This window comes from Guyanagaster necrorhizus (assembly GCF_019112545.1).
Source record: "Guyanagaster necrorhizus MCA 3950 unplaced genomic scaffold BT62scaffold_6, whole genome shotgun sequence".
Lineage (NCBI taxonomy): Eukaryota > Fungi > Basidiomycota > Agaricomycetes > Agaricales > Physalacriaceae > Guyanagaster > Guyanagaster necrorhizus.
The window spans coordinates 1,284,755-1,311,072 of NW_025064885.1; the positions used below are offsets into that span (position 1 = coordinate 1,284,755).

Here is a 26,318-nt window from a genome sequence, read left to right on the forward strand (position 1 = left end):
TGGAAGGTCCGCTGAAGGTCTATAAGCGTCTAGCCAAGGACAACTTTTGGAACACGCCATTTTCATTTTTATGCGATGAAGCCCGATCCCCAAAGTTTCTACTGATAAAATGGGGCCCAATTTTCGTGGCCTCCCCAGATCGTCCCCAAAGCCATGGCTGCGAAGGCTTCCATCTCCAAGACAGCGGCTAAAGATCCGTATGATGACCCCGACTTCGTTCCTGAAAATTATGTACAGCACACTCTGCTCACAACAAAACCCTTGCCACCCATAACAAGCATTTCGGCCCTTCTCCGTGAAGTCCAGTGGATATCGTTTTTTGCGCTCATTCTCATTCCAATTGCCTCCATCTATGGTGCACTAACGACAACCCTTCATCTTCGTACATTTCTCCTCGCTTTCGCTTACTATTTTTACACGGGTTTGAGCATTACCGCTGGATACCGTAGACTCTGGGCACATCGCTCCTACAATGCCGCCGTTCCCTTGCAAATCTTCCTTGCTCTCGGTGGCTGCGGTGCTGTGCAGGGCTCAGTTAAATGGTGGAGTCGGGGTCACCGAGCCCACCATCGCTTTACCGATACAGACTTGGATCCTTACAATGCTCTGCGCGGGTTCTTCTACAGTCATGTTGGCTGGATGTTGGTGAAACCCCGGAGGAAGATTGGAAAGGCTGATGTCAGTGATCTAGGGAAGAGTCCGGTACTAAGATGGCAGCATCGGAACTACGTTTGGCTACTATTCGTGATGGCTTTTGGTGTTCCAACGGCAGTGGCTCATCTTGGATGGGGAGACGCGAGGGGTGGATTGGTATATGCCGGGGTAATCAGGCTGTTGATCGTCCATCACGTTCGTGTTTCTCCTCTCATTATTTGGCGTTGTTCTAAGTCTCTTTTTACAGTCGACTTTCTGTGTAAACTCCCTCGCTCACTGGATTGGTGAAACACCCTTTGATGACAAGCGGACGCCCAAAAACCACGTTCTTACAGCCCTTGTGACCGTTGGTGAGGGGTATCACAATTTCCATCATCAGGTGTGTTTTGCCTAGTCCTTTCTGCTGTTCACCACTGAACACAATACAATGCATGCAGTTCCCAACGGACTATCGCAATGCGATCAAGTGGTACCAATACGACCCTACCAAGTGGTTCATCCGGCTTATGGCGCAGCTCGGACTCGCCTGGCAACTCAAGGTCGCAATAATGTCTTAATCGCGTGCATCCAATCCATCTCATGCTCACATGTCATAGACCTTCCCTTCAAACGAGATTCGTAAAGGCCAGCTCTTAATGGAGATGAAACGCCTTCGGGATAAGCAAGAAAACATTGAGTGGTGCAAAAACGTGAACCAGTTACCCGTTGTCTCATACGAAATGTGTATGTCACATTCAGCGTACTAAATTGAACCTGATCCTTCATGAGCGCAGTCCAAAGACAAGCAGCGAGACGTCCTCTCGTCCTTGTATCCGGATTCATTCATGACATGTCTGGTTTCATAGAAGACCATCCGGGCGGAAAATCTTTGCTAATGAGATTCATCGGTAAAGATGCATCTACGGCCTTCTTTGGTGGTGTATATGATCATTCGCATGCAGCCCATAATGTCAGCATGTTGTCTTTCTGTCGTTCATATCGTTCTCATGCTATTCTAGCTTCTGTCTATGAAGCGTGCAGGTATTCTCGAGGGAGGGCACCCTCATATACTGGATATTGCCAAAACTGTACCTCCAGGCGAGTTGATGAGGGTGGTCAAATATGGTGAAGCGTATCCTTCGTCCGGATCTTGGGAGGAGGGAGAGGAGACAGCGTGGAGTGACGAAGGGTCAGAGGAAACCATCCTGAAATCAAAGATGAAAAAGCTTTGAAGGTGTTACATTAAAAGTTAAACATCGTGACCGCGTCGCAGGGCACGTGCCCTATTTGCACTTCTGTCTTTGTTCTACAATGTCCCAAGGCCAAGACTGTAGAATAGTTGATAGCCAACTTTCTCGCTTACCGAAGATAAACAAGAATCTCTTCATCTCTTCCTACATCAAGGACCAGAAGGCACTTGTCAAAGCCCATGCAGACCAAGGACATCCTCTTCTCACTTCCCCGCATCCTTCACAGGTGCCTCTTCCTCAGAAAGAGCTCGGCGGCTTCGACACGCCTGTTTTGAAACCGCGCGTACCGAAGCCAAGGTCCATCGAATTCGCTCGACAGAAACCGCCAAAGCTAGCTTCAACAACCAACACTATCGACAAACCGAAGCAGCAGATCTCCGAGAAAGGCACTAAGAAATCATCGATACCCCAGCCAGAACATAAGTCTTCCAAGAAACAGGTCTCTAGCTCATCATCCAGGAAGCGGAAAGCCGCTGAGGTCTCGGACACCGAGCAACAAGCGCGTCAGTGTATTCCATCAGTCGCTCCTTTTTGTTACTGATCCTGGTGACAGGTTTGAAAGATCGCCGTGAACAAAGACAGGTCAAAAGGGCTATCGTTCAAAATAAAGAGAATGATGCCCGTTCTGAAGTCTCCGATAAGGATTCGATAGAGTGTAAGAAGGGAAAACAGAAGCGGGGTAAGAATAAAATGCCTCCGGGCCTTGCGCTTATGCATGGGTTTTCTGCGACCAATATCGGAAAGAATCGTCTGACTGTGAGTTTGTAATTCACATTATCGTTTTCATAATCCTTGACCGATTTGCAGACCCATCCACCGCCCATTCTTGGTGTCTTTGGTAGGGGAAAAGCCTCAGAAAAAGCTAAAGTTACCGTCAAACGAGCAGATGTCAGAGGTAAACATAGGCGCCTCCATATGTTACGTCTCTATTAAAGTATTCCTAGGTATTCAATTCTCCGAAGAGGTCTTCTTGAATCGTCCGGCAAACTCCAAGACTATGCATTCCGCCAGATGTCCTTCGGTGTCACCGTCCGATAATGACATTGATAATGGTCGCAGCCTTAAGTCTGGTCCGAATGACAAGCATCAAAACCGACGCGAGAAGGGCAAAACGCACGCTACGCGTCCTCAAAAAAAGGATACAGCCTCTGAAATCGAGGAATTGTCTGCTCTAGAGGAAGATTCTGATACAGAAATGCCTTCTCCGGATCGCTCTCTCAAGAAGAAAGCTTCTGAATCCGAGATTTGGGACATCGAAAAGTCGGATTTCGTACTTCCGTCCAAGTCTCCTTCTCCCATCAGTAGTCCTGAAATCGTACCAGTCGTATTGGATGCGCGACGCCTTCATTGGACCTCGAGAGAGAATCAGCCTCATGCTTCATCTCCCGTGACGTCTTCTTCGAGGTCGCCTCATGTTCTAGTTGACCATATTCTCTCCAGTCCCTCCCTTGGTCCTTCTCAGTCAGCGTCACAGCAAGGACGTCATCTCCATCCTGTCGCTCTGCCTGCTATTTGTGTACCCTCGAAATATTTTTCTTCTGCGGCTGCTCCTATCGTTCCCAGTGCACTACCCAAAGTCAGTATAGAACCTGCGAGAAACACAATAGCCGATACATACCGGTCCGACCCTCAATCCGCTGTCGTCGAGTGCACAATTCTCGACGAAATGACTGCCAATCCGCCTCAACGTGTGCATCTTCATCAGTATCATCATATTCCTCCTGTACTCGAACGTCATGTTCCCCCCGAAATCCTAGACGGGAATCAGGAGCAGGATAATTTGACCATGGACGTGTACGAATGTGACGAACATTTCCTGGAAGGCAATGCGTGGCGCCATTCAAGGGAGTATCCTGCTCATTATCGATTCCATCATGCAAGCATTGCTCCCTTTCTTGGTGAATACGAATACGCGACGGACTTGGACTTGGACTACCAACAAACTCTTCATGACGATGCAGCCTTACAGATTGAGGACGAAACTTTTGAAATGAGTGATGGTCGGGTTATGGAACCCATTGTCTCGCAGAGCTATATCGGCCTAGAGCATTACTATTTGGATTCCTCCTACGGTTACCCAGATGACGGGGATTACTGGAATGAAGGGTACGATGAAGACCTATTCGATGTTTTTGATGGCAGCGATCAGCATTCACTTAACCTATACGAGCCTTACGACATATCTGGACATGGCTATCTGGATGAGTTTGCTTCCAAGTCGCTCTCAGTCGATGATGTATGCGTTGACAATGAAGGTGGGCAGATGGACGAAAGTTTAGTTTTTCAAGCTCAACCTTCGCCTGAGCTTATGGCACCCACAGAAACTTCTAACAGTTTAGAAGACGATCCTCTTGGAGACGCGCACACTTTCCTTGAGGGTCGAGGGCTGTTGTGTGGTTTTTCTAAAGCGTTTTCCCGAGATTTCAATAGAATAGAGCAGGGTCCAACCCCTACAGAGGCACAAGTGGCTAAAACATTGCGTGGCCACTGGTTACCGCAGAGATTGTGATATCTAGTAGTTAAACGTCAAATATTTCCGCCGACCTTCGCCCGGAGGACGGCAACGCGAAATCTGATTGAGATTCCTTCTTTTCTACTTAGCACCTTCTGCAAATATTCCAAGACAGGATTTTCTGGCATTCTCTAGTGAACTTTCCCTTCTTTTGTCCAGGTTGGTGTTACGGACAATACATGTCCTCAGTATGAGCAGATCGCGTTACGAGTTTGACGCGTTATATGTACCTATTTGTGGCACCACTCATTTAAAAGCCATTTCGCGTCTGCCTTTCTCTTCTAATCACCATCATTTCTTATTTTTTTCCCGCGTCTCCTTGTCGTTAGTAACATTCTAACGCTAATGAGTTCTAAAAAGAATCAGAGCAGGCCTCTGAGGACCAGTGTATGTCGCGTCGCGTCTCAATTTGTTCTGTCCCCAAGTTTTTCCCCATCAAGGCTGTGGCCATTAAGCCCGAGCCTCAAGAGGTCACAATGTCTAACCCTTTGATATCCTTTATCAACATCTATCCTTCTTCCATAGCATCAAATGGCGTCAAGCCAGAGCCAGGTACTGCCGACGACGTCGCGCCGATTGTATGTGGTCTTTTTTGGCTTGCCGTGTTGCGTAGCGCTGACGCGACGCGTACGCACAAAGTTCCTCGAACGCGGTTTCCCTGTTCCTTTTTACGTCCAAGAAAGCGTGTCTTCAAGCACTGGCACGGTCAAGGCCGAGTTAGACACGCGTCAAGACGCTCCATTTGGCTTTTCCTCGCCGATGGGAGCTCAGAGGCCGGCGATACTGTATCCTGTTTACAACTCAGCGAGTGACATCCGCTATAGCTCGGAAGACACGCTCTGGGAAGGCTTGGGAATGGTGAAACTTTCTCCGTATCCATTCAGACGTACGTGAACGGCATCAGTGGTGTGACCGCTACAGACCGAGAAGCTCTACGCTCCAAATGGGAGTCAACGGATCGAAAGTTAGATCAAGATGATCAATTCCAGCTCAATGATGACGATCCTTATGCTGCCATCCTAGGTGGTGGCCTGTGTAGCATGAAAGAGACAGCACTAAAAGTTGATGCCTGTGGCGAAGCCATAGGAATCACACCAAGGCTCGTAAAGGTCAGGCATATCACTGCTGCTTGAAGGTTCATTCTAACAGATGATGACAATAGGATTTCGCCAAAGTGATTGAGGACAACGTTGAAAACCTCAAGGACAAGTTCCGTGAAGGCTTAGAAGATAAATGTCGAGTCGGAGCTGCCCAGGCATCGGCAGGCTGTCGTTACTTCGGATGAATTTGCAGCTTCAATGCATTGGGGTCCCTACCGTGCAAGTGACCCATATAGTTATTTAAGTCCCCTCGAGACAGCTCATTATCATAATTTATAATTCTTTGTCCCCATGGCTCCTTCCGTCGTGACTTGAATGTCGAATTTCTCGCTCCCTTTACGAAAAATATCGCAACTTCGTGGGGCAAGCTTTTCGAGACAGATCTGTTCCAGTCCTTTGAGAAGGTAACTCTACAGACAATACAGAGGCTCCTCGCAGACGTGGAGAAGTCTGCTGCCCCTGGTCTTAAGGATAGAACAAAGATGCAAAGAGAACTGCTTAGAGGAAGCCGAGGTTGCGCTGAAGAAGAGCATGGATGTGGTGTCGGAATCAATGGCGAATGAACAGGAGATCTCGAGGTGTCTCGCGCCGCATGTACAGGAGGAGTTAACTCCTGGATATGACCGGGCGATGGAAGAGCGAGGGACGGGAAGTGTGGCTAGACAAAAGGTACAGATACAGTCTTTGGTAGGTCTTCATACATGCTGACCTGCTCTATGCATTAGGCTTCTTTCCACAACTTCATTTCCGAAGCCAAGGAAGACCTGTTCGAAGATGGCGCGGATGTGATCATGGAAAGACTGGCAAATGCTGTATCCGCTATCGGCGATGGCCTTGCATTATCTCTGGACGAGCTCCCGCAGAAGATTTGAGGTCAATCTTGCTGTCCTGTGGGAAGGTGCAGGAGATGATCGTCAACAAGTGCATGCGCGTCGAGCGATTCCCGCTGAGGTGGAGGAAGTTCTTGGACAGGTTGAGCAGTGGAAAGATGCAGAGAAACTGAAGAAGGAGCGGGACCAGGAAGATTTGCTTGTGCGGGAGTTATTGGTGGATGAAAATGTTGAGATGAATGATTGAAGTTGAAAAGCCTGCCGATTCTTTCATGGGTATCATTATATGTTTCGCTTTCTGGTTACTCTATCGCCTTGGATACTGTGTCTTGGATAGTTTACCTTAGATCCGACGTATGTACTATGTTGAATCGTACCACCTCCGACGCGATGTCCGCAGTAACAAGACCAAACACAATATCCGCGTGTTTCGGGCCGTTCCGCTCTTTTCGTCTTTACGATGATCCTTAGACAGCTTCCCCGCCTGTGTCGCTCGCTTTCGACTGACGTACACCACCTTCCTTCACCCTCTACTTCTATTATTCCTCTTGTGACCCGTGAAGTCGAACCCCAACCTATTCCGAATGGAGCCCGTTCAATATCGCTAGCGCATCCGAAGGATCCAGCGGCTCAGCTATCACACTCGTTATCGGATTCCATGTCTTCGCCGAAGTCTCAGCCGTCGCCGCCGCCACCACCGACGACGACAACACCGACCATGGATTCGGCTCTTTCGCAAGTCGAATCACCGAGTGTGCCATCTAAAGAGGGTCCGGTATACTCCCAACCACCATTCCATACACATGCTTTCTTCACGGTCCTAGAGAAGACGTTTCCGACGCCTACAGCACGGGGTCTCATGCGTGCTACTCGCGCCTTGCTTGTTGATCGCGTAGGCCGTGTTAGAAGGGAGGGCTTGACTGCTAAAGACTTGGACAATGTATGTTCCCGTTCGCGATGCCTTCCTTTTCTTAATGTCGATGATAGCAAGCGTACCTTTTTCGTGCCGCTCTCTCCGAGCTCCGGTCGGAGATCACAGTGACAACTAAGAATGACATAGCTGCAATGAAGTCATCCGGTACAGTGCTGAGAAGGGAGGTAGACAAATTAGACGTCAAGATGAAGGAAGATCTGGGGTTCCTCAAACATGAGTCTGTCGTCTCGCTCTTTGCTGCCGGAGGATGTTAATACCGGTTCAGGATCCAGATGGAATTGGATAGTCGGAAGAACGAAGTGAAGGAGCAATTCAAGCGGCAAGACATTTCTGTCGAAGTGAGATTTTGTTTTTTCCGTTTGTCACAAAGACTGAACTATGGCTGTAGGAGATGCTGAACAAGTTTATTGTCGAAATCAGTACCCTTCGGACAGTAGTGGAAGAGGTTAAATGGGATAACACACGGCGCGCCGTACTAACGCTGTTCGGATTCGTCGCAGTCATACTAACATTTATGGAACTCCGACCCAAGCCACCTCCAACGTCGTCTGCTCTACCACCAAGACAGCACGTCCATACACCCTCTCCACAGTCTCCTAATCCTGTGCATGAAACGGGCGATGGGCTAGAGAAGATTGACTGGGTCACATAGAAGATCTATACCTTGGACAAGAAGTATGTAATGTAGAAGCATATAATCTACACTGTATCATCCCCCTCACACCTTATAGCTGTTAAACACTTATTGTAATGTAACAAGTCTCATTTAACCTCAAGTTTTTTGAGTTTCGAAGCAAGGGCATCCGTAGATGTAGATGTAGATGTAGTCGTCGCTGTCGACGGTGCTGGTTCGGGTGTCAAAACTGCAGTAGAGTCTGAAGAGGATGAGGTCGCCGCTGTAGTCATGGTCTCCTTCACTGGCGTCTCTCCTTCATCGTCATCCTCCCAGCTATCCTTGATGATCTCATTCTTCTTCTCTTCCCGCTTTTCCTTCCGCTTCGCGTTCTTCTTCGCACTCTTACTCAATGATTTCTCCCCTGCACCAGAACTCGAAGTTGAAGGTGGTGGTGCCCACCCGACGATATGCCCCTTCGGCAGCACATTGGCATCCATCTGAGCCTGCTTAGTGCCCCTGAACCGGCGCACGTCTTCCTGAGGAGTGAACCCAGGACGAATTTTTATCTGCTTACGGATCCTGGAAGGTAGTCAGTCTTTCAGTGCTGATGGTAGTTCGATGTGGCGCACGACGTACGTTCCATCTGGCCGTCGTGATTCTGGAATGACGCGCTCGAGAGTTTGGGGGTCAATAGCAATGCCTGCAGCTGTCTGATCTGGGTTCAACGGTGGGCGCGACATCGAGGTTAGGTGGCAAGGAAGCGGTGCCGCGTGTTTGTAGGGTTAGGGGCAGCCCTTCTTTCCTTCCTTCATTTTCATTGCCCTCGTTACGCAAAATGGCTCCCTCGACGGAGATTGCTTCGATGGACAACATCTTGCACCATATTACGACCTCGAATAATGTTGTTGCTCTCAATGTGACGATAAAGAATTGCCTCCCGAAGGATGCCCGGGATCTGATACTGTCGGGATCGCTGAGCTCAGGTCAGGACCCGTTGAATGTGCTGGATGCGAGAGAAAACAGCCTTGGAATTCTCTATATTCTGTACGTTACTCTGATATGCTTGGGAATACGATGATGCTGAACTGCGTCTCAGAGCTGCACGACTGCAGACAATGACTACACCGCCAACCTGGGATTTCATTGACCATTTCTGTCAAGTCTTCAATCCAGAACAGGTGCGACATGCACCAGAGAGAGGTAGGTTTCTCCATTTTCTGCTTTTCTGTTGCTTACATATGGTTCAGTCGTGATATTACTTGCCGGTATTCTGAGACTGGCGAGCCATTATCAGAATATGCGACTATCATTGCCTTCTCTTCGCGCCCTAGCTATGCGCTATCCAACATCACCTACCCATTTGACGACCATACACACCCGTTTCCTTCTCGTCTGTGCACAGACCCATTCCTTCACCCATGCTCTTCCGCTTCTCCTCAATCATCAGATCACCGATATCGCGACCAGTCTGACCCCCGATATTGGTTACCTCGACAATCTCATATACCATTATCTGGGTGGTATCTGCCTCGCTGCACTGGGTCGCTGGGCGGAATCAGAGGATTACTTTGAGGTGTGCATAACTGCTCCCGGGGTAGCAAGCGCGCTGCAGGTAGAGGCGTTGAAGAAGTTGAAGCTTGTCCAGCTGATCCGACAAGGCAGCACGTCATCACTGCCAAAGTATACGAACAATGCGATACTGCGAGCATTTAAAAACAGTCCGTATCATGCATTTGTAGAGGCGTACCCAAGTAATGTGGACAAAATGCTGTCGGTAATTGAAAAAGACCGGACGCTTTTCCAGACGGAGAAGAATGCAGGCCTCTTGAGCCGTGCATGGGCTAGGGCGCCGAGATGGTCATTAAAGAAGCTTACACGCACGTATGTCACGCTGAGCTTGGGAGAGATTGGGAGACAGGTGGGAATCAAGAACGAGGAAGAAGTCCGAGATTTGGTGCTTAGCATGGTAAAATTTCTGCTTTACTGCGGCTTGTTGTTGTTGACTGGGATGCATGCAGATTGAGGAAGGCGATGTATATGCTACACTGTCGGACACGACGGTGACATTCTCGGACCCGCCGCAATCGTTCACCAAGGAACAAGTTGACAGGGTTCTTTTACGGGCACAACAGGAGTGTCGAGAACTCGGTATCCTCGACCTAGAGACTGGCAAAAGCAAAGACTTCTTGTCAAAGGTGCGTTCCACGATCTGTTGACCACTTTCTCTGCTCCTCGGAACCGGAATTATTGTTGTTTTTTTTTTTCGTCTCCAGGCAATGAAATCGCAAGACTCTTCCTGGTCTCCATCGATGGCTATGGGGGGAGAAGAAGAAGTATTCGTGGGCCATGGTGGTGCCTCTTGGGCCGAGGAGATAGGGTTTTCCTGAGCTATGTAGACTTGTTTTCGCCGTTCCGTTTGCATTTGCATCCCCTCGCACTCGCATTATTTTGCCTCACGCTCTGTTATTTATTGGCGTAAAAGAAATCCAATCACCGTCAGATTCAAATGCATTGGCTGGTTCCAGTTAGTTGACCGAAGTTGCGGAAGTTGCGACCAAAAAGTTGGCACGTGTCGACCTGAAACGAATGTTTTCGGAATCCCTTGACATTGTTCATTCAACGTCCAAGTACACAGTGAAAGGCCCCTGAAAAAAAGGGACCTCGACGTACCTCCCCGCTGGACAGACTGTTCATATGTAACCTGAAATGGATTGTACCTCTATCTGGGTGTTCTTTGACGAGATGTATACTGTATCATTTTTCTCGCTGTTCTCGCTGGACTGGGCGGGTCCGATATCTTGTGACTGCTATTGGACAGTTGGAAGGGAATAATATCTGGTTCTCTTCGATCTTAACCTCGCATCAATATTAGTGGATACAATTTAGCACGGGCTGGGCCTTATAGGGCCTTATCTGTCAGTTTGACCTCCTACCCTTTCAATTCGGAATGATCCTTTCTCCTAAATACTCGCCATCACCTCCTCTAAAGCCCGAATTAGTTGGCTCCTACCATCATCACCCGCCAATATGGACTTGGATCTCCCCGTGCTCAATGCCTCGGGCTCTGTCCTCTTCTTCAATCGTCTATCCTACAAGGCTGCCAATGGGAATGTTCTAGTCGACGCTGTCTCCGTGCATATCAACGCGGGCCAGATGCTGGCAGTTATGGTGCGTGCAATGTGCTCAGATAATGGATAATTGCCGCCTTACCTCGCTCTACAGGGTCCTTCAGGCGCCGGTATACTACATTCCCACTTGCCCACTCCATTCTAATGCTACATCCTGTAGGGAAGAGCACCCTCTTGGACCTCATGTCGTTTCGGAAGATGCCAATGGACGGCGCGACGGTTCGCTTCTTTGCCATTCGTTAATATGCAGCACGTTCACCCATCTTCCAAGGTTTCACTCAACGACCAGCTATTGAATCCTAGCGCGATGTATGCCATCTCGTCCTTTGTTGAACAGGAAGATGCACTGCTAGGCGTACTCACCGTCCGCGAGACAGTGGCATATGCTCTGCGACTTCAGTAAGCCTCTTCATTCTCCCTCGCAATCTAAAGCTAAAGTTAATTACCGTGCGGCGTTTCTCCCTTCTTAGCCTACCAATGCTGTCGCGTACGACGGTAGCGAGTAGAGTCGACCGCGTCCTCGCCGCGCTCGGTTTGCAGTCTTGCGCAGATCAGATAATTGGAACGCCCATTTCGAGGGGTATATCAGGCGGTGGGTACAGTTCTTGTCAGAACGACATACCCAATTGACTAACAGATTCCTTCTACTAGGCCAGAAACGCCGCGTCACTGCTGCCTGCGCAATGGTCACATTTCCGTGAGTATCGAGTATATTCGACGTACTCATGCTGACCTATTTTTGTGCCTACGCATACTAGACGGATCTTGTTTCTTGATGAAGTGACCTCCGGTGTACGTTGGTTCTATTAATTCTCTCGTACACTGATCACCATATCATTTGCTAGCTCGACAGCACCTCTGCCCGTGAGGTGATGTCGGCAATACGGCGCTTGGCTGTCGCCGAAGGCATGTTTGTAATTGCGACGATACACCAACCATCTTTGGAGACACTAGGGCAGTTCACGGATCTCCTATTGCTTGCCCAGGGAAAAATATGTTATTCTGGGAAGGTAGATGATCTAGTCATGTTCTTTGAACGGTGGGGAAGGCCTGTTCCGCCATTCGTAAGTTGCGATTTTCTCCTTCAAGCTAGCTTAACGATCATCCTGCTAGAAAACCCCTGCAGAGCACGCGATGAACTTTTTGAATGAAGATTTCCAGGCAGATCCCCAGAATGGGAGTGGGAATGCTGCGTCGTTGAGGGTATTCTACCTCTCAACCCTGAACGACTCGCACACCTCGCTCGAGAACTTGAATCTGAATCTGAAATCTATTCCCCAATTCGACCAGGATTTGGACGTTTTTGAAGAAAAATCGGGTGAAACAGATTGGGCTGGAAAGCTCTTTTGGAATACTATGGTATTGTCGGAAAGGTCAACGGTAAATTATATGAGGAATTTGCTAGCGTATGGCGTTCGTCTGGGGATGTATGTCGGTGAGCATACCCTTCTCTGAGATGAAGTTGTCCCTCATTACTTTTTTTTTTTTGTAGGTATGGGATTGATGATTGCGTGGGTGGTATTTGTACCAAAATATGACACCGTATATTCATTGGCATGTATAGCACCATTTGGATCCGCTTGGGTCTGCGGGATTCGACTATTAACGATCGTCTATCAATACACTTTTATAGTGTAGCGTTTCTCGCATTTGTGAGTGGCACGTGAGGGTATGAGCGGTGCATCTCTGACAACGAATGTGTCTAGATGTCGGTCGCGGGTATCCCTTCTTGTAAGTTTGCGTCAAGTTTCACGAAAAATAGCCCCCACTCCCACCATCCACAGTTTTGGAGGAACGAGCTGTCTATTATCAAGAGACAAAAAATGGATTGTATAGCACGTTACCATTTGTGTTGTCCAACACATTAGTGAACATACCGTTCCTCTTCCTCTGCACACTACTCTTCACTGTGATATGCTACTGGGCCGTGGTTCGTGACTTGTCAAATTTTCTCGGTTCCAGCTAAGAGTTTTCCAGGGACTACATCCGGGTGCCAACGCGTTTTTCAGGTTTCTTTTTTTCCTTCTGCTTGCTATAATAGCAGCAGAGAGTCAGGTACTCGTTGTTTCTGCTATCTTACCTGTCTTTGTGGCGGCGCTAGCTATCGGTTCTTTGTAAGTTGTGATCCCTGCGTAAATGCCGAGGGCTAATGTTGAGCAGTATGAATGGCTTCTGGATGAGCGTCGGAGGATACTTGCAGGTCTTCTCGAAATTTTATATCAAAATCGCACTGAGTCGATTTCAACAGTATTAAAGCACGATCTCTCCCTCGCTTTTGGTATTACAGCTTTCACTATATGGACTACCAGCGCTATGCATTCGAATTGCTCACTAATGTACGTCTCTGCCCACATGTAACGGAACTAATCACCCATGCGTTTGATTCTCAGTCGGATCTTCGTGGCCTCACGTTTCAGTGTGAGAGGACAAGCGATGGATCATGCACTTGTGCATACCCTTCAACATCTTCATGCACGGTCTCTGGCGACGATGTCCTTGATTACCTAGATATCCGAGGAATATCGTATGCCTCTTGGGTTGGAATTATGGTGTCTATTATTGTTTTATACCGGATTGCGTGCGTTTGTCCCCTGCTTTTATCTTGCAGCAGGCTGATGGTGGCTGCTTTTTAGGCTCTATTATGCACTCCGACTTCGTTCGCAATAAATTGCGGCAATGAACATCTTAAATGACGAACTTACACTCGTACGCTTCATGTTGTCAAAATTTCGGAGGACATTTTTTCGTATATTATATTTGTGGTATTACTTACTATTGTACATACCATACTACATAGTGACTTGACAGCACCGGTGGCCTAGCGTTATCAAGTATACGTGGCGGTGGCCAGAATAACTTGAGCGAATTTGACAGTGTGGTGGCGCATTGCCTTCTGATATGTTTTCATTGCCGTTTGTTCGATGTAGAGCTTGCTGGGCGTTGAGAAAGATGCCAGTGGTGGTTTAGTAATACAGGTGTCACGGCGTCTCGTCACGATCGTCACGGTTCCTAATCTGACACTTAGGTTCTCGACCTTTCTTAACAATTACCGCACCTGGACTACTGTCCCACTTCTTGTCTTCTGCCACGACAAAGAAATCGTCACTGGTGGCTCGGTTCGACCCAGCAATGTCGGGAAATAACGTCTCGCAAACGCTACATAATTTCATTCGCTCTATCGTTCCCGGCCAAGAACCCCATGACGGTCCCCAGCTACCACAGGCAGATGTCTTGGCTAACGACGCTGTTGTCTTTGACGCAGCACCACAGCCTCTTACCGCACAGAATGTGGAATCCATGGATATCGTCGTCCTGCCCCCGTCGTCACAAGATGACGATAACGATTCCATGCCACCTTTGAACGACATTTCAGAGTCAGACGAGTCTGATGAGGATTTCTCTCAATCTGATGCCAGTATGGACGCCGATGAACTTGAGGTCCAGTTGCAGGCTATCAGCGACGAGCAGGTCTCGGAGCCAGGCCTGCAGCCGCCACAACCGCCCACTCCATCGTCTAGTACGCCCGCTGCCTCGCCTTCACGTAGCAGCACTAGGCGCGCGCGTGTTGATACCGATGAAGACCAGGATCGTGATCGCAGGCATCCTTCGCAGCGAGTCCACGTCAATAATCTTACTCCCGTCGCCGCCAATGGTCCTCAGACAGCTCAGCCTCTTCCTCGGATCCATTTACCTTTCCGAAGTGGTCCGGGCGTTCCTCCAGGCGCTGCCGCTAATCCCGACACTTTCCGTATCTGGCAGCATTTTATGCAGGGTATTCCTGGACTCCCTAACGCACCTAACGCTACTGGAGTACCACCTAATAACGCACAAGAACTACCAGCCGGACAGCCACAGAATGGTCAGACTGGTCATCCAATGTTGGGTCTCTTTGGGATCACTATTGATCTGGGTGCTGACCCTCACGTTCATACTCATCCGCCTCCCAATCCCACTCATGGTCAGCCCCAACACCCCCACCAACATGTGACGCCGCCTATGTTCAACCTCCCGACGGGATTCGTGAACGTTGGCGATGGTAATGCATTCGCCGAATTGTTGGCGCGCTTTGGAGGGATGATGGGCGGTCCTGAGTATGAGCAGGAGGATCCTGAGAGGGCTAAGCGTCTTGTAAATGGCTTAGAGGAGGTGCCTATCGGCCTAGTTCGACGACTTGAACGGGTTGGCGCCGTGGGAGGTGCAGACGATAATGCAGTAGGCGGCAGTGGCGGTGATAGCGGCTGTGCCATCTGCTGGGATCGTTTGTTGGATGGCGATGGGAACCAGTTTGGCAAAGAGGAGGAAAGTATCAAGGAAGATGCCCATTCTTCCCCAGATGCAGCCCACTCGATTCCTGAATCTTCTACCACCGAAGAAGCCGTTATGCATGACGGCTTGTCGGAGTCAAAGACCTCCACCCACTCCACCCCCCAGTCTCTCCATCCTAAAATCGTCGCCTTGCCGTGTGCTCATGTCTTCCATGCCTCGTGCCTCATCCCTTGGTTCTCACGGCCGCGACAGACTACTTGTCCTACTTGTCGTTTCAATGTTGATCCGGAGAATCTGACCTATGTTACACGACGGCGGACTCCAAGGTCTGCGCCTGCACCAGTCGGTGCGCCGGCCACGCCAGCAACTACTAGTGATGAAGATACGACCCCTCTCGTTAATGCAAGTAGAGATACCCCGATAGCTAATGTTACTCCCGCAACTGAGTCTCTACCGTCTCCGCCCATGGATGCAGGTACTGGTCCAGCTACTGATATTGGTGGTCCTGGACTGGATGTTCCTCGAAATTCGATCTTCACACAGGCACTTTTCAATACATTGATGAGGATGCATCCGATAGCTACTCCAACCGCTCCCTCCGGTTGGTCATTTATTTCTGTTCATTGAATTGATTGTAATTTATGAAATACTCTAGAGAACACGTCACGGCAGCCCGGTGCTCCAAATCCGAATGCTGATGCACTTCGGAATGGAGGACCCTTGCCTCAGGTATCAGCTGCAGATCTTGTGAACTTATTCATGGCAGGCCATTCTCCGACACAAGGTACGGTTCTTTCCTTGCTCGTCTGGGTACTGTTCTGATGTTGGTAACATAAGGAGAAACAAATGCACCAGCTCAAGGGCTCGCGCCTCCTAGCGTTCCGCCCAGCCCGACACCACGTGTAGCCTCAGGTCAAGGTAAGTTTGTGTGTGTTATATGTTCTGTGATGGCTATTGATAAAGGGCAGTAGATACGACACCTTCCAACGATAATGATCTCCCCCTTCTTGAGCTTATCGATACACCCCTTCCTGAAACCGCCGCGCCAACGACCAATGCACAACCAGCTCCAGCACCTGGCCAGCAGCAAGCTCCCTTGGACCATGGCCATGATCAGCATCCGGATGGAGACGATCAGGGCTTCGTCACAATTGGATTCGATATGATCTTCGGGCCAGCTCCTAGGGAAGGTGGTGCAGACGATGTAGTTATGGACGACTTACCAGGTAACTTAGACCTTCATGGCGAATTCGATTTAGCGGGTGCCTTTGAAGATCATATGAATCAGTTTGACCAAGCTATGCACCGTATCCCTGTTCCTCCGCCACCTGATAATCATGGACCTCAACCTGCACACAATCCCCCACAACAAAATAACGCTCCTTCCGTCCAATCTGAAACCCATATTCACATTCACCGTCCTGGTCATGGATTGGATGGTGGAATGCACTTTGCCGCGGGGTCTGGCCGCACCATGGCACAGGCTCTTGCCCAATTAAACCGACATGTACAAGCACAAGCTGCACAAGCTGGTGCTCAGCCAGATCAAACTAATCTGCAGCAGCCTCAGCTTCCGCCCCTCTTCCCTTTCATACCACCGCGATTCCGCGAGAGAGCTGGGAATGTTGCAGCTGGTGCATCACCTCCATCTGGACCTGGAGCTGGTGCGGCACCACTACCACCACCACAGGCAACCCCTACTGGAGCACATGGGAACGCCAATGTCCGTGGTACTGGGCTTCCTCATTTTGCACAGTTCCTTCAAGGGGCGGGGTTACCTATGGGTACAGCAGGCACAGTTCCTCCATTCATTATCGGCGGTGGTGCGAACCCGCGCCGTCAACCCCGTCAGCCTTCCGAAAGGAAGAAGTGGACACTGCCGCCTGCTCCAGGACCTACACTGAGGCAGCATTTAGAAAGAAAAGAGCGTGAAGCGGGATTGCGGTGCTATGATATGAGTTGTGGGGTCGGTCCATCGGATGAAGATCCTTACGTGATTATGTCGGAAAAGCAGTTGCACATCCAGCGCCGCAAGACCAAGATGGAGCAGGGCAGTGTGGTCTGCGAACATACCTTTCATCCGTCATGTTTGGTAAGTGCCCAGCGAGTTGCCTTGAAGGGTGCCGATGAGAATGTTGAAGGAGAGGATGTCGAGGTATCTTGTCCTGTGTGTAGAGCGGACGGTGTGATTTTGAAGGAAGACTGGCAAGAAGGTGTCCGTGCTTTGGCTTGATTCGTGTTTTCTCTTGTATCACCATGATGACCCCGTCTCTCCTTCTGCATTCATGTTGGCATTCCCTCAAGTTTCGTAATGTTATGATAGTACCATAGATTTCATTGTACTGACACTGATGTGGTCTCTGTAATAAATTTCTTTCTCGCCAACAGATTATCGGAAGCTTCTACTCGAATAAATAATACAAAATCTGAAGGTGGAACTATGCCCAGTTTCTGCCTAAGTTCACCAGCAGACATAAAAGACAACATGGAAGATATGTCATTGCATTACCGTCGGTAACGGTGCACGACCGACAGTAATTATTCTCGCGTCCACAAATAGAATACATAAAAAATATTGACAAAGGTACAAAGGTATAGTACAGTTAGATTAATTCTGTTAACATCGGTCAAAAAGAAATGTCGGTTATGGGAAGAGACGTACATCCGGTATTCTGAAAATAGTGATTTCCTGCAAGCCAAAAACGTTAAAGTTACGTCGGTGATAGCGTAGTAGGCATACCTGTTGTTTGAAGTATCGACGATTTTCTTCGTCGATGAGAACGAGATTGAGGTAGTAGCGTGTACTGAACTTCTTGTTCACGTCACGGAAGGTTGGTGTCAGTTCAAAGCCGCCTAGGAATAGCCGAATAGGAATAGTTTCCCCTGAAAATAGAGCTGAAGTGGAGTTTTCTTGAAGGTGAAGACACTCAATACCTCGGACAGGCGCTCCGTCCATTATTTCATACTTTGTGATGGTTTCGCTCTCGTTATACTGATTTGGCGGCGAGCCCGTCGTTTCCCGTCGAATAATAGAAAGCTCCATATGTTTGATCTTAATCCGTACTAGAAGGAAGTAGATTTTCCCGACGATGACGTCCTTGAGGTGGTATCTACAGCACCATTGAAATGAGTTGAAGGCAAAAAAAAAAAAAGGCACGACACACTTTGATTTATTATACTCAAACTCAATGTGCAGACAATCCTCAATCCCGACTTCCATCCTTATCGAGTTATTGCTGTCGGGAGGCATGCGGAACGAATGCACCCATAAGTCTCGCTCCTTGGTCACGTCCGCCATTCGTCGCGAAATCGACACGCGGATGAAGTAGCTGCGAGACGGGAGGTTAGCAAGTTGGGTATCTGGTGCGCGGATGAAGGAAGACAGACCGCAGCTTCACATTAATACCCTGATAGCTCTCAAACTGCTTCTCTACGTTCTTGAAATTGAAGTCAAACGTCTGCGCTTGTCTCATTTCGCCAGGCGCAGCAAGTTCTTGTGAGAGGGACAGAAATTCTTGGTGATGTCCACGGTCATAGAATAACTCTGTATAGGTGTGAAGAGCCGCTCTCCTGCCACCGTATGAACATAAACATACCGATACTGCCAACGAATTCAACCTTGACGCCGTCATGAGATATCTTCTTGCCGTCACGAACCCGGATGGCTACCTAGCGCAGACTGAGTATATGCGGGGGTAACTGGTGTAACGACGAACCTGGCCGCCAACAGAGTCGCCGTCATAGTAAATAGGACATGATATGACTTTGTCCTTCTCTCCCTTAATCTCTACGTGTTTTCTCGTATCTTCGCCGTCCAGCCTGATATCCACGTCGATAGGGGACGCAAAAAAGTACGCGGCCATAACTATATTTTGTGACAGGTGATACGGAAGAGCTAAAGGAAGTTTGGTTTGATGAACGAGGAGTTGAAGGTGGTAGAATCAAGCCAAGGCGTTCATTGCCAAATTAGGTCACCAAAATTCTGACTGTTACATCCATCTCACTTTTACCGAATGCGTTACGCAGTGCTAGTTACGGGACCTGCGGGTGCGGGAAAGTCGACATTCTCCGGATCCTTCATGACGCACCTGAGCTTGTCGCGACGGACCGCGCATCTGGTGAATCTAGATCCAGCAGCGGCGGCGGCAAGCTTTGAGTACGAGCCTGCCATCGACATCAAGGATCTTATCAGCCTCGAGGATGTGATGAGCGAGCTGGATTATGGCCCTAACGGTGGGCTTGTATACTGTTTTGAGTGAGTGAGTGACCTGGCCCTGCTATTTTCTACTAGGGCGCTCATTCTAGGATAGATATCTCTTGCAGAACATGGACTGGCTGGAGGAGGAGCTCGGAGGGTTCGATGACGATTACCTTATTATTGACTGTCCTGGTAGGTTCCAATCACTGCATACTGGGCCCAATACTGACAGTACCTAAGGACAAATTGAGCTATACACCCACCACCCGTTCCTTCCTACACTGGTGAAGAATCTCGGAAGGATGGGAATCAGAACATGTGCGGTCTACTTGATAGAATCCCAGTTCATGGAAGACAAGTACAAGTTTTTCAGGTCAGTTGCGTCAGATTGGTCCCGCAGGCTGAGTCTCATGGTGGCCCATTTGTAGTGGAGTGCTCTCAGCGATGTCGGCTATGGTCAACCTTGAGATCCCGTGGATAAACGTTATGTCCAAGATGGATTTGGTTACATCTAATCCGGAAGATCCATCCGGAGGAGCGCGAAATGGTATACGAGGTCGGAGAAATATTGGACGGTAGACTTTTCAAATGCTGTTCCGTAATTCCTTCCGCTGAGTTCCTTGATAGATATCTTGACCCAGATCCCATGTTGCTGGCATTCCCGCAAGGACATGAACGTAGTGCGCCTAACCCGCGGTTTCACGCGTTGAATCAAGCCATAGTTCAGCTGGTAAATACGTTTCAAGGTTGTTGCCACGCATACTAATGGATTTGCGTGCAGATAGAGGACCATCCTTTAGTATCATTCCTGCCTCTGGATCTGACCTCTTCCGATTCTTTGGAGACTGTAGTCAGTCACATTGACTACACGATGCAGTACGGAGAAGACGAAGAACCAAAAGAGGTACTCTTTTTTGTGTTATGTTTACAGCCCTGAGGCTTATATATATTTTATATTTTATAGCCTCACGACTTGGATGACGGCGATTTCCAGGACTTGGAGTGAATTACGGAGAGCATATCATATATGTACTACACTCGAATTTCTTGAAATAACTTGATTTGATTTGATGACGAAATTGATGGAGATCTCCACAGCTACGGTAAAAGCATAAAATGGCCGCTCTAACTCTTGTTCTGCACCACCATGAGCTACTACTACCCGACTCAAGCTTCCCAGCCCGTCGTCTACTCAACTTCTCATCACAGCCATGCTCCGTCAGCTGCTTACTACCCTACCACGTACGGCGGCACCTACGGAGGCGGCAACGTTGTCTACGTCCCCTCCCACAACAGCAGCAGCAGGCGTTACCATCACGGCACTACCATAATACCTTCGACCCCCGCTCAAGTGATAACAGTCCCAGTAAGTCCTATCAGCTATCGCACTCACTGACCTTGTCAATGACCACGGTACCAGTCAAGCAGTCGCCATGGCCATCGTCACCACCGTCGCCATCACGGCAGCAGCCATCACCACCACTCCTCATACCACCACCCCACCATTGGCGAGCGCATTGCCCGTTTCTTCGGTTTCGGTCGGTCGCGATATTACAAGCCAAAGTCGTGGAATAGTTCCTGGGGATTCCTGGGCCGTTCGCGCCGACGTCGGTACGTTGATGCACGCACTGGGGCTGAGGTCGATAAGAAGGGCCGGCCCGTGTATAGGGTTTAATCAAGCCAACGCGAAGAAAATTTCGACGACAGACGACAAACTACTCCGAGTTAATGATTAGCTTTTAACTATGAACACCGGTCCCTTTCAATTATTTATGTACTATAGGACGTTTCCTTGTCTCTGCTGTAGGATACTTTGATGTGATGGATTAACCCGAGTTTTACGCACAACTTCCAGGGGTTCATCGAAAGTCGCACAGCAAAAGTTTGACATTGTTCACCGCATTACATTTTAGCCTGTTTACGGAACTTGGTTGCCCGCTTGAACACCTGGTCTCGTTGCAATTCTCTCCAGCCAGGCCTGAAAGTCCAATAAGCATGACACTATGAAGAGAACCAGAGATGAGCTTACCTTCAGTCCAGGCCATTCATCCAAGGACTCGATACCGCTCAGCGCATGAATGTTGACCCTGTTTCTGGTTAATCGGGTAAAATAGAAGGGGACAGATGTTTTCACCAGGGATAAACGTTGAGATCGGCCAACGAGTATTGGCCCTTGCCAGATCCAGCCAAATAGTCGCGGTCCTCGAGTCGGATTTCAAGTACGCCGTACAGTCGCCTGACTTCATCGTGGTAACCTGTCAAAGCGATGAGAAGTAGCATAAAAACCAGAGTTCTGTAAATAATCACGTTTCTTTGCGTAGGGAATGTTTTCGGGTGCGGCTCTGTTAAAGTGGTTCACTGCGAATATATCATTAGAGACACATGGCGCGCCAGTGAGTGGATCGCCTACATTGTCCCTGCATAGGGCCAACACCGCCGTGCTATCAGCGTGTATATATCAGTGTGACAGCGACAGCGACTTATCTAGGGGATACGCACAGCAAAGAAGATCCATTGCAGCATCTCGCTATATTCTTTGGGGTTCTGTACAGGGTCAAACCCAAATTTGTTTTCCTGATCGTATTGTTGCTGGAGATACAGCAGAATGGCGGCACTCTCAAACACGGAGAAAGAGTCGCGGTTGGGATCTACAAGGGTAGGGATTCGACCATTAGGGTTTAGAGCGATAAACCACGGCTCCTAAAAATACGCTAAGTCGGTGTTGAGAAATCTTGGCATGAGAATGTGTACCTTTTGGACGTTTTTTCCAAGATCAACCTTGTGGGCTCTGCAAGCAACGGTAAGACATATCTGGCGGAGCTTGGACGTGCTTGGGGTAACTTACTCGTACTGGAGACCGTACGTGGCCTTGAGTTCTTCGAGGAGGATGGAGACCTTGCGACCATTGGGAGTCGGGGCGGTATAGAAAGTGAGAGGCTTTGACATATTATTGTGGGATTGGTATAGGTGTCTACAGAGTCGATGGGGGGAGGTTAAAATAGGTGAAAATCTCAACGGGAATGACAAATCGATTCGTAACATTGTCAATGGTGTGAATCTTTGGCAGCAGCGCTGATACACCATGCTGATTCATCCGTAGTCAAGAATGGTCATATTACTTGGACGCCTCTGCCTGTCGTGCTTCTTCCGGTTCGAATGTGAACTGCGAGCCAGCAATGTTCCCTCGAAATCTCTTCCGCATATCCAGCTGCATTGTATTCAGTAACATCAATGGAATAATATCATACACTATACCCACCATTCCTCGTTTACATTCAAACGTCGCCTTGCGCAGCGACTGGCACGCCTCTGGCAGCTCATCCGGATGCTCCTTCAGGCATTCAGAGGGGAGTTTCCCTTCTTTGACGACACAGTCAGAGTGCATCAAGCAATCTTTGAGAGCGGCCAGGAGGCCTTGGCACGACGAGGACATTGGAGTACAACGACAAGATTACGACAAGCACGTGGAATAATGTTTCCTAGCTTGACCCCCACCATCGCCCCAGTCCCGTTTCGGTCGTTTCTCTCGGTATTTGGCTCTCAGGCGTCAGAATTTCTTCATGGTATACTCGCGACGTCAGTACAGGAACCTCGGAGGCCAGCGTTTTCAACGGTACTGAATGCTCAAGTGCGTCCCACCCATGTATTTTCTATAGACGTTCTAATAATCGGTTTGCAGGGCAGGGTTCTCTACGATGTATTCCTACACACGCAAAAAGACGAGAAGGGAAAGCCTGGATACATAATTGAATACGATTCGCGTGCCTCAGAAGCCCCACCACTTTACGACCTGCTCAAGCGGTACGTCTTACGGTCCAAAGTGAAGATTAGGGATGTCTCTCAGGAATACGACGCCTGGGCTGCTTGGGGTTCTCCTGAACATTCACACTGGGAGACACAGCGAAAGTGGCACTGGGAACACAGTGGGGCTATGGAGCCCATTTGGCCGGCCGAGAGCGAATGGCCTTGGGGTCTTGAGGACGGCATCATACGCGACAGAAGAGCCCCCGGGATGGGGTCGAGAATTCTTGTACGCAAGGGCGACCGTCGTGAGTCACACAAGTATAGTTGTATATACTGAGCTCATTCTATTCAAGCAAAGGAATCCCTCTCGCATGATATTCAGACATCCGACGCATATACCCTTCTTCGTATACTCAAGGGGGTCCCTGAAGGTCTTGTTGACATCCCACCCTTGCATGCGTTCCCGATGGACTCAAATTTGGACATCATGGGAGGCCGTGAGTTTCAATGGCTTATTCGCGTAACTTTTCTCATGTTACCCGTCAGTTGACTTTCGAAAGGGCTGCTATGTCGGGCAGGAACTCACAGTGCGAACATATCACACCGGTGTCATACGAAAGAGAGTCCTTCCTGTTGTCATACGCGAACACCAAATGTATGTATTCAAGTTGCTTGTACGTATTATGTTTGTATTCTCAGCCTGTCATAGGTCATCCCCCGTTGCCCAGTCACTGCCTTCGGGCCTTGACATACGTCCTATTACTCGTAAAGAGTCCCAAAATAAGTCTCCGCATCCACGGGGAAGCAGTAAACTTTTGACTTCACTGCATGGACATGGCCTAGTGTTGTTCCGATTAGAACACCTGAAGAATGGAAATTTGACGGAAGAAGAACCACAGCAGTTCGCCTTGCAGACTGATGGCTCTGCAACGTGGATAGTTGAACCTCAGTGGCCACAGTGGTGGGACTGGTGTAGACGCTCAGGTGTTCTGTAAGATTATCGGAATAAAATAGAGTTAACGTACCTATTCTGTCCGCTGACAGACCAGCACGGAAGCAAACACATATTCCCCATCGTGGCTGATAGAACTGTGTATCTCACCCACCGAGGTATCAGGGTACGGAGAACGATACGACAGCGAAGGTTTACTGCCATTGAATTCCTGACCTAAGCTCCAGAACGAGAGATCCTTCCACGTAGGCTTTACAGTAGGGTACATTGCTTTATATGCAGCCTCCTTGACCGCCCACCTGCACGCGAAATGAAATGCCTATCGACGTGTCGAGACAGTGCAAGCGTACCGGACGGCCAAGAACCTGGCGCGGTCGCGTTCATGGATGGCCCTCCATGACTGCAATTCTTCGTTGCTGAGTATCTTTTGAGCAAATCTTTCTTGTCCGCGACGAGCGATGAGTGCAGCGATGCGAGGGAGGTGGACGACATCGACGCCGATGCCAAGAATCATGGCTGTGCACTGTGGAAATCTCCATGTCAGTTGCTTACTCTCTCTGCCATCCCCTGCGTGTTTTCTTGTCCTATCAAACACATTGGCTTGGACTATTAAGGATGGGCAGACGACGAGTTCTCTTATACATCATTGAGTTCTGAAATACAGTCGGGACATACAGCTATAGCGTTCAAAGGATATTCTGGCGTATCATCATCGTGTTTGATAGGTTACTAGTATTATCATCCTATAACTTGAGCTGCAGTGCTTTGTTCGCGGTGAACACAAGGCAAACAACACGTCTGCAATCCCAGAAAGGAAATAGCATTTCCTCTTCCATCCACGACGATGCCCTTCCTTCCCTTCTCCTCCCTCTTTCTTTCTATACCTCTTCTCTCCCTCTTCTTTTGCGCTTGTATAAGATCAGTACATGGTTCTGCGTTGACGACACCAATTGCAGCCAACGAGCGGCTCTGTTTCTATGCAGACGTTGACAAGGCCGGCGAGAAAATCGGCGTGCGTGACCTTACTGCTCTGCTTGGGTTATCCTCTAATCATTTCTTGCCTTCATTTTCTCAATTCTGAATCTTCATTTTGCTCAAAACTGCTGCGACAGTTCTACTTTGCCGTTCAGTCTGGAGGCTCATTCGACATCTCGTACTCGGTGACCTCACCACCTCCAGCGAGTAAGGAACTTCTCTCCGGAACGAGCGAGCGTCAAGGTCCGGGCCATTTTCGTCACGTTGGACTCGTGTCCTTACATTTGTGCCAGGTGATTACGTCCTAACAGCCAACACTCCTGGCGAATATGCTTTCTGTTTTGAAAACGACATGTCTACGCTTACCGAAAAACTCATCGACTTTGATATTATGGTGGAGAGTGAACCGAGGAGGGAGGCGCCGGCGAAACCTGGTGTGTAGTCATTTCTACTGCAGTCTCTACGTGCTGACCGGCATGACAGGCCAGATTTCCGAACAAACCTCCGCACTCGAAGAGTCCATATTCCGGCTCAACGGAATGCTCATGAACATCAAACGGACACAGAAGCAGTGCGTTCACATTGATGTTTTGATTCTTCATTGCGGTGCTTGTATTCACACTGGCTTGTAGCTTCCACACTAAAGAACGCCGAGGCTTCTCTGTTGTTCAGAGCACACAAAAGTACCTTTGTTCCCTTCTTCGTGTTGTCCTATCTAATACACTCTTCAGTCGACTCTTCTGGTATGCCATCTTTGAGAGCTGTGGAGTTATCGCTATGGCCGCGTGCGTCTTTCTGCTGATACCGTTTCTCCATCTTTCTGACTTCCCACCCCAGATTCCAGGTCTATGTCCTACAAACATTCTTCACTAAAACGGGAAGGCGGTATAAAGTATAACATCCATTCTGGCTGGGCTAATTTTCAATACAACGACTTTAATGGGCTACTTGACCTGAGATTCCAGTTTGAATGAGATAGATACGTTTACCTTACTTTGCCACCATCAGGCCCAGACATTGCTACATCTGCTCATAACTGTCTACTTGGTTAGTCTTGGAAAGCGGTGCTGATTATTATTCTGCTGGTTCTGATGCAATTGAAGTAATAAATGACTTGTACTTTGGAGGAAGTGATTTTCTGAAACGATGTTGTAGATGAAAACGGTGAAGGTACAGGCAT

General features: G+C 48.8%; 17 protein-coding genes across 17 annotated transcripts; 12 read left to right on the plus strand and 5 right to left on the minus strand.

Annotated features, from left to right (window-relative positions):
* Nucleotides 1-153: 153 nt before the first annotated feature.
* BT62DRAFT_1053809 (uncharacterized protein) lies at nucleotides 154-1,916 on the plus strand (the record flags this gene model as incomplete). The annotated part of the gene is made up of 6 exons (XM_043178546.1): nucleotides 154-849; nucleotides 902-1,033; nucleotides 1,092-1,193; nucleotides 1,251-1,377; nucleotides 1,428-1,603; nucleotides 1,653-1,916. 6 exons carry the CDS (start codon nucleotides 154-156, stop codon nucleotides 1,863-1,865), a joined length of 1,446 nt encoding a protein of 481 aa, XP_043042781.1. The 3' UTR covers nucleotides 1,866-1,916.
* A 28-nt stretch (nucleotides 1,917-1,944) lies between these two features.
* Nucleotides 1,945-4,392, plus strand: BT62DRAFT_1002863 (uncharacterized protein; the record flags this gene model as incomplete). Its single annotated transcript, XM_043176883.1, has 4 exons — nucleotides 1,945-2,386; nucleotides 2,437-2,639; nucleotides 2,691-2,778; nucleotides 2,828-4,392. 4 exons carry the CDS (start codon nucleotides 1,945-1,947, stop codon nucleotides 4,390-4,392), a joined length of 2,298 nt encoding a protein of 765 aa, XP_043042782.1.
* A 336-nt stretch (nucleotides 4,393-4,728) lies between these two features.
* BT62DRAFT_1073772 (uncharacterized protein) lies at nucleotides 4,729-5,723 on the plus strand. Its single transcript, XM_043178964.1, has 4 exons — nucleotides 4,729-4,973; nucleotides 5,035-5,281; nucleotides 5,317-5,504; nucleotides 5,558-5,723. Exons 1-4 carry the CDS (start codon nucleotides 4,785-4,787, stop codon nucleotides 5,678-5,680), a joined length of 747 nt encoding a protein of 248 aa, XP_043042783.1. The 5' UTR covers nucleotides 4,729-4,784; the 3' UTR covers nucleotides 5,681-5,723.
* A 279-nt stretch (nucleotides 5,724-6,002) lies between these two features.
* On the plus strand, nucleotides 6,003-6,367 carry BT62DRAFT_1073773 (uncharacterized protein; the record flags this gene model as incomplete). Its single annotated transcript, XM_043178965.1, has 2 exons — nucleotides 6,003-6,164; nucleotides 6,221-6,367. The coding sequence occupies exons 1-2, from the start codon at nucleotides 6,027-6,029 to the stop codon at nucleotides 6,365-6,367; spliced, it is 285 nt and encodes a 94-aa protein (XP_043042784.1). The 5' UTR covers nucleotides 6,003-6,026.
* A 676-nt stretch (nucleotides 6,368-7,043) lies between these two features.
* On the plus strand, nucleotides 7,044-7,911 carry BT62DRAFT_886986 (uncharacterized protein; the record flags this gene model as incomplete). Its single annotated transcript, XM_043182898.1, has 4 exons — nucleotides 7,044-7,265; nucleotides 7,313-7,476; nucleotides 7,525-7,597; nucleotides 7,648-7,911. 4 exons carry the CDS (start codon nucleotides 7,044-7,046, stop codon nucleotides 7,909-7,911), a joined length of 723 nt encoding a protein of 240 aa, XP_043042785.1.
* Nucleotides 7,833-8,648, minus strand: BT62DRAFT_945425 (uncharacterized protein). The gene is made up of 2 exons (XM_043187944.1): nucleotides 8,512-8,648; nucleotides 7,833-8,454 (listed from the first exon to the last, which is right to left on the minus strand). The coding sequence occupies exons 1-2, from the start codon at nucleotides 8,613-8,615 to the stop codon at nucleotides 8,022-8,024; spliced, it is 537 nt and encodes a 178-aa protein (XP_043042786.1). The 5' UTR covers nucleotides 8,616-8,648; the 3' UTR covers nucleotides 7,833-8,021.
* A 34-nt stretch (nucleotides 8,649-8,682) lies between these two features.
* Nucleotides 8,683-10,268, plus strand: BT62DRAFT_964359 (uncharacterized protein). The gene is made up of 4 exons (XM_043188726.1): nucleotides 8,683-8,919; nucleotides 8,972-9,075; nucleotides 9,123-9,841; nucleotides 9,894-10,268. The coding sequence occupies exons 1-4, from the start codon at nucleotides 8,711-8,713 to the stop codon at nucleotides 10,089-10,091; spliced, it is 1,230 nt and encodes a 409-aa protein (XP_043042787.1). The 5' UTR covers nucleotides 8,683-8,710; the 3' UTR covers nucleotides 10,092-10,268.
* A 634-nt stretch (nucleotides 10,269-10,902) lies between these two features.
* On the plus strand, nucleotides 10,903-13,636 carry BT62DRAFT_992336 (P-loop containing nucleoside triphosphate hydrolase protein; the record flags this gene model as incomplete). Its single annotated transcript, XM_043190334.1, has 18 exons — nucleotides 10,903-11,043; nucleotides 11,098-11,113; nucleotides 11,164-11,222; nucleotides 11,275-11,402; nucleotides 11,474-11,595; nucleotides 11,655-11,700; nucleotides 11,762-11,795; nucleotides 11,849-12,067; nucleotides 12,117-12,438; nucleotides 12,496-12,514; nucleotides 12,568-12,655; nucleotides 12,710-12,734; nucleotides 12,788-12,933; nucleotides 12,981-13,117; nucleotides 13,164-13,199; nucleotides 13,252-13,339; nucleotides 13,394-13,581; nucleotides 13,615-13,636. The coding sequence occupies 18 exons, from the start codon at nucleotides 10,903-10,905 to the stop codon at nucleotides 13,634-13,636; spliced, it is 1,836 nt and encodes a 611-aa protein (XP_043042788.1).
* A 784-nt stretch (nucleotides 13,637-14,420) lies between these two features.
* On the plus strand, nucleotides 14,421-17,502 carry BT62DRAFT_917877 (uncharacterized protein; the record flags this gene model as incomplete). Its single annotated transcript, XM_043184063.1, has 4 exons — nucleotides 14,421-15,870; nucleotides 15,925-16,053; nucleotides 16,125-16,187; nucleotides 16,241-17,502. 4 exons carry the CDS (start codon nucleotides 14,421-14,423, stop codon nucleotides 17,500-17,502), a joined length of 2,904 nt encoding a protein of 967 aa, XP_043042789.1.
* Nucleotides 17,503-17,646: 144 nt separating this feature from the next.
* Nucleotides 17,647-19,226, minus strand: BT62DRAFT_929262 (vacuolar protein sorting-associated protein 26). The gene is made up of 8 exons (XM_043185686.1): nucleotides 18,986-19,226; nucleotides 18,866-18,938; nucleotides 18,657-18,813; nucleotides 18,434-18,598; nucleotides 18,204-18,379; nucleotides 18,010-18,152; nucleotides 17,932-17,958; nucleotides 17,647-17,883 (listed from the first exon to the last, which is right to left on the minus strand). Exons 1-8 carry the CDS (start codon nucleotides 19,130-19,132, stop codon nucleotides 17,878-17,880), a joined length of 894 nt encoding a protein of 297 aa, XP_043042790.1. The 5' UTR covers nucleotides 19,133-19,226; the 3' UTR covers nucleotides 17,647-17,877.
* Nucleotides 19,227-19,243: 17 nt separating this feature from the next.
* BT62DRAFT_964366 (uncharacterized protein) lies at nucleotides 19,244-20,543 on the plus strand. Its single transcript, XM_043188727.1, has 7 exons — nucleotides 19,244-19,524; nucleotides 19,580-19,659; nucleotides 19,708-19,840; nucleotides 19,896-20,042; nucleotides 20,095-20,197; nucleotides 20,249-20,371; nucleotides 20,432-20,543. The coding sequence occupies exons 1-7, from the start codon at nucleotides 19,283-19,285 to the stop codon at nucleotides 20,471-20,473; spliced, it is 870 nt and encodes a 289-aa protein (XP_043042791.1). The 5' UTR covers nucleotides 19,244-19,282; the 3' UTR covers nucleotides 20,474-20,543.
* Nucleotides 20,544-20,579: 36 nt separating this feature from the next.
* Nucleotides 20,580-21,402, plus strand: BT62DRAFT_929264 (uncharacterized protein). The gene is made up of 2 exons (XM_043185687.1): nucleotides 20,580-20,833; nucleotides 20,888-21,402. The coding sequence occupies exons 1-2, from the start codon at nucleotides 20,615-20,617 to the stop codon at nucleotides 21,140-21,142; spliced, it is 474 nt and encodes a 157-aa protein (XP_043042792.1). The 5' UTR covers nucleotides 20,580-20,614; the 3' UTR covers nucleotides 21,143-21,402.
* BT62DRAFT_887209 (glutathione S-transferase C-terminal-like protein) lies at nucleotides 21,386-22,413 on the minus strand (the record flags this gene model as incomplete). The annotated part of the gene is made up of 8 exons (XM_043182908.1): nucleotides 21,386-21,445; nucleotides 21,497-21,554; nucleotides 21,602-21,722; nucleotides 21,775-21,825; nucleotides 21,878-21,908; nucleotides 21,967-22,167; nucleotides 22,219-22,255; nucleotides 22,313-22,413. 8 exons carry the CDS (start codon nucleotides 22,411-22,413, stop codon nucleotides 21,386-21,388), a joined length of 660 nt encoding a protein of 219 aa, XP_043042793.1.
* A 210-nt stretch (nucleotides 22,414-22,623) lies between these two features.
* On the minus strand, nucleotides 22,624-22,919 carry BT62DRAFT_964369 (uncharacterized protein; the record flags this gene model as incomplete). The annotated part of the gene is made up of 1 exon (XM_043188728.1): nucleotides 22,624-22,919. A coding segment is annotated over exon 1 (276 nt), but the record flags the coding sequence as incomplete, so codon positions are not given.
* Nucleotides 22,920-22,939: 20 nt separating this feature from the next.
* On the plus strand, nucleotides 22,940-24,206 carry BT62DRAFT_887798 (Aminomethyltransferase folate-binding domain-containing protein; the record flags this gene model as incomplete). Its single annotated transcript, XM_043182930.1, has 4 exons — nucleotides 22,940-23,095; nucleotides 23,147-23,516; nucleotides 23,565-23,708; nucleotides 23,758-24,206. 4 exons carry the CDS (start codon nucleotides 22,940-22,942, stop codon nucleotides 24,204-24,206), a joined length of 1,119 nt encoding a protein of 372 aa, XP_043042795.1.
* A 30-nt stretch (nucleotides 24,207-24,236) lies between these two features.
* Nucleotides 24,237-24,677, minus strand: BT62DRAFT_1002874 (4'-phosphopantetheinyl transferase; the record flags this gene model as incomplete). Its single annotated transcript, XM_043176884.1, has 2 exons — nucleotides 24,237-24,462; nucleotides 24,514-24,677. 2 exons carry the CDS (start codon nucleotides 24,675-24,677, stop codon nucleotides 24,237-24,239), a joined length of 390 nt encoding a protein of 129 aa, XP_043042796.1.
* Nucleotides 24,678-25,007: 330 nt separating this feature from the next.
* On the plus strand, nucleotides 25,008-26,271 carry BT62DRAFT_964375 (uncharacterized protein; the record flags this gene model as incomplete). Its single annotated transcript, XM_043188729.1, has 7 exons — nucleotides 25,008-25,175; nucleotides 25,276-25,381; nucleotides 25,432-25,572; nucleotides 25,622-25,709; nucleotides 25,771-25,821; nucleotides 25,870-25,923; nucleotides 25,976-26,271. 7 exons carry the CDS (start codon nucleotides 25,008-25,010, stop codon nucleotides 26,034-26,036), a joined length of 669 nt encoding a protein of 222 aa, XP_043042797.1. The 3' UTR covers nucleotides 26,037-26,271.
* Nucleotides 26,272-26,318: the final 47 nt, after the last annotated feature.

Bases quoted from the DNA above. Each gene is read 5' to 3' on its own strand.
- BT62DRAFT_1073772 (XM_043178964.1), top strand. From the start codon at position 4,785: ATGTCGCGTCGCGTCTCAATTTGTTCTGTCCCCAAGTTTTTCCCCATC. The intron at 4,974-5,034 runs GTATGTGGTCTT...GTACGCACAAAG, and splicing joins CCGACGACGTCGCGCCGATT to TTCCTCGAACGCGGTTTCCC. The intron at 5,505-5,557 runs GTCAGGCATATC...TGATGACAATAG, and splicing joins TCACACCAAGGCTCGTAAAG to GATTTCGCCAAAGTGATTGA.
- BT62DRAFT_929264 (XM_043185687.1), top strand. From the start codon at position 20,615: ATGAGCTACTACTACCCGACTCAAGCTTCCCAGCCCGTCGTCTACTCA. The intron at 20,834-20,887 runs GTAAGTCCTATC...CCACGGTACCAG, and splicing joins CTCAAGTGATAACAGTCCCA to TCAAGCAGTCGCCATGGCCA.
- BT62DRAFT_964359 (XM_043188726.1), top strand. From the start codon at position 8,711: ATGGCTCCCTCGACGGAGATTGCTTCGATGGACAACATCTTGCACCAT. The intron at 9,076-9,122 runs GTAGGTTTCTCC...CATATGGTTCAG, and splicing joins GCGACATGCACCAGAGAGAG to TCGTGATATTACTTGCCGGT. The intron at 9,842-9,893 runs GTAAAATTTCTG...GGATGCATGCAG, and splicing joins GAGATTTGGTGCTTAGCATG to ATTGAGGAAGGCGATGTATA.
- BT62DRAFT_945425 (XM_043187944.1), bottom strand. From the start codon at position 8,615: ATGTCGCGCCCACCGTTGAACCCAGATCAGACAGCTGCAGGCATTGCT. The intron at 8,455-8,511 runs GTACGTCGTGCG...ACTACCTTCCAG, and splicing joins TCACGACGGCCAGATGGAAC to GATCCGTAAGCAGATAAAAA.
- BT62DRAFT_929262 (XM_043185686.1), bottom strand. From the start codon at position 19,132: ATGGCCGCGTACTTTTTTGCGTCCCCTATCGACGTGGATATCAGGCTG. The intron at 18,939-18,985 runs GTTCGTCGTTAC...AGTCTGCGCTAG, and splicing joins GCGACTCTGTTGGCGGCCAG to GTAGCCATCCGGGTTCGTGA. The intron at 18,599-18,656 runs GTCTGTCTTCCT...CCCGTCTCGCAG, and splicing joins GGTATTAATGTGAAGCTGCG to CTACTTCATCCGCGTGTCGA.
- BT62DRAFT_964366 (XM_043188727.1), top strand. From the start codon at position 19,283: ATGCGTTACGCAGTGCTAGTTACGGGACCTGCGGGTGCGGGAAAGTCG. The intron at 19,660-19,707 runs GTAGGTTCCAAT...ACAGTACCTAAG, and splicing joins CCTTATTATTGACTGTCCTG to GACAAATTGAGCTATACACC. The intron at 20,198-20,248 runs GTAAATACGTTT...ATTTGCGTGCAG, and splicing joins ATCAAGCCATAGTTCAGCTG to ATAGAGGACCATCCTTTAGT.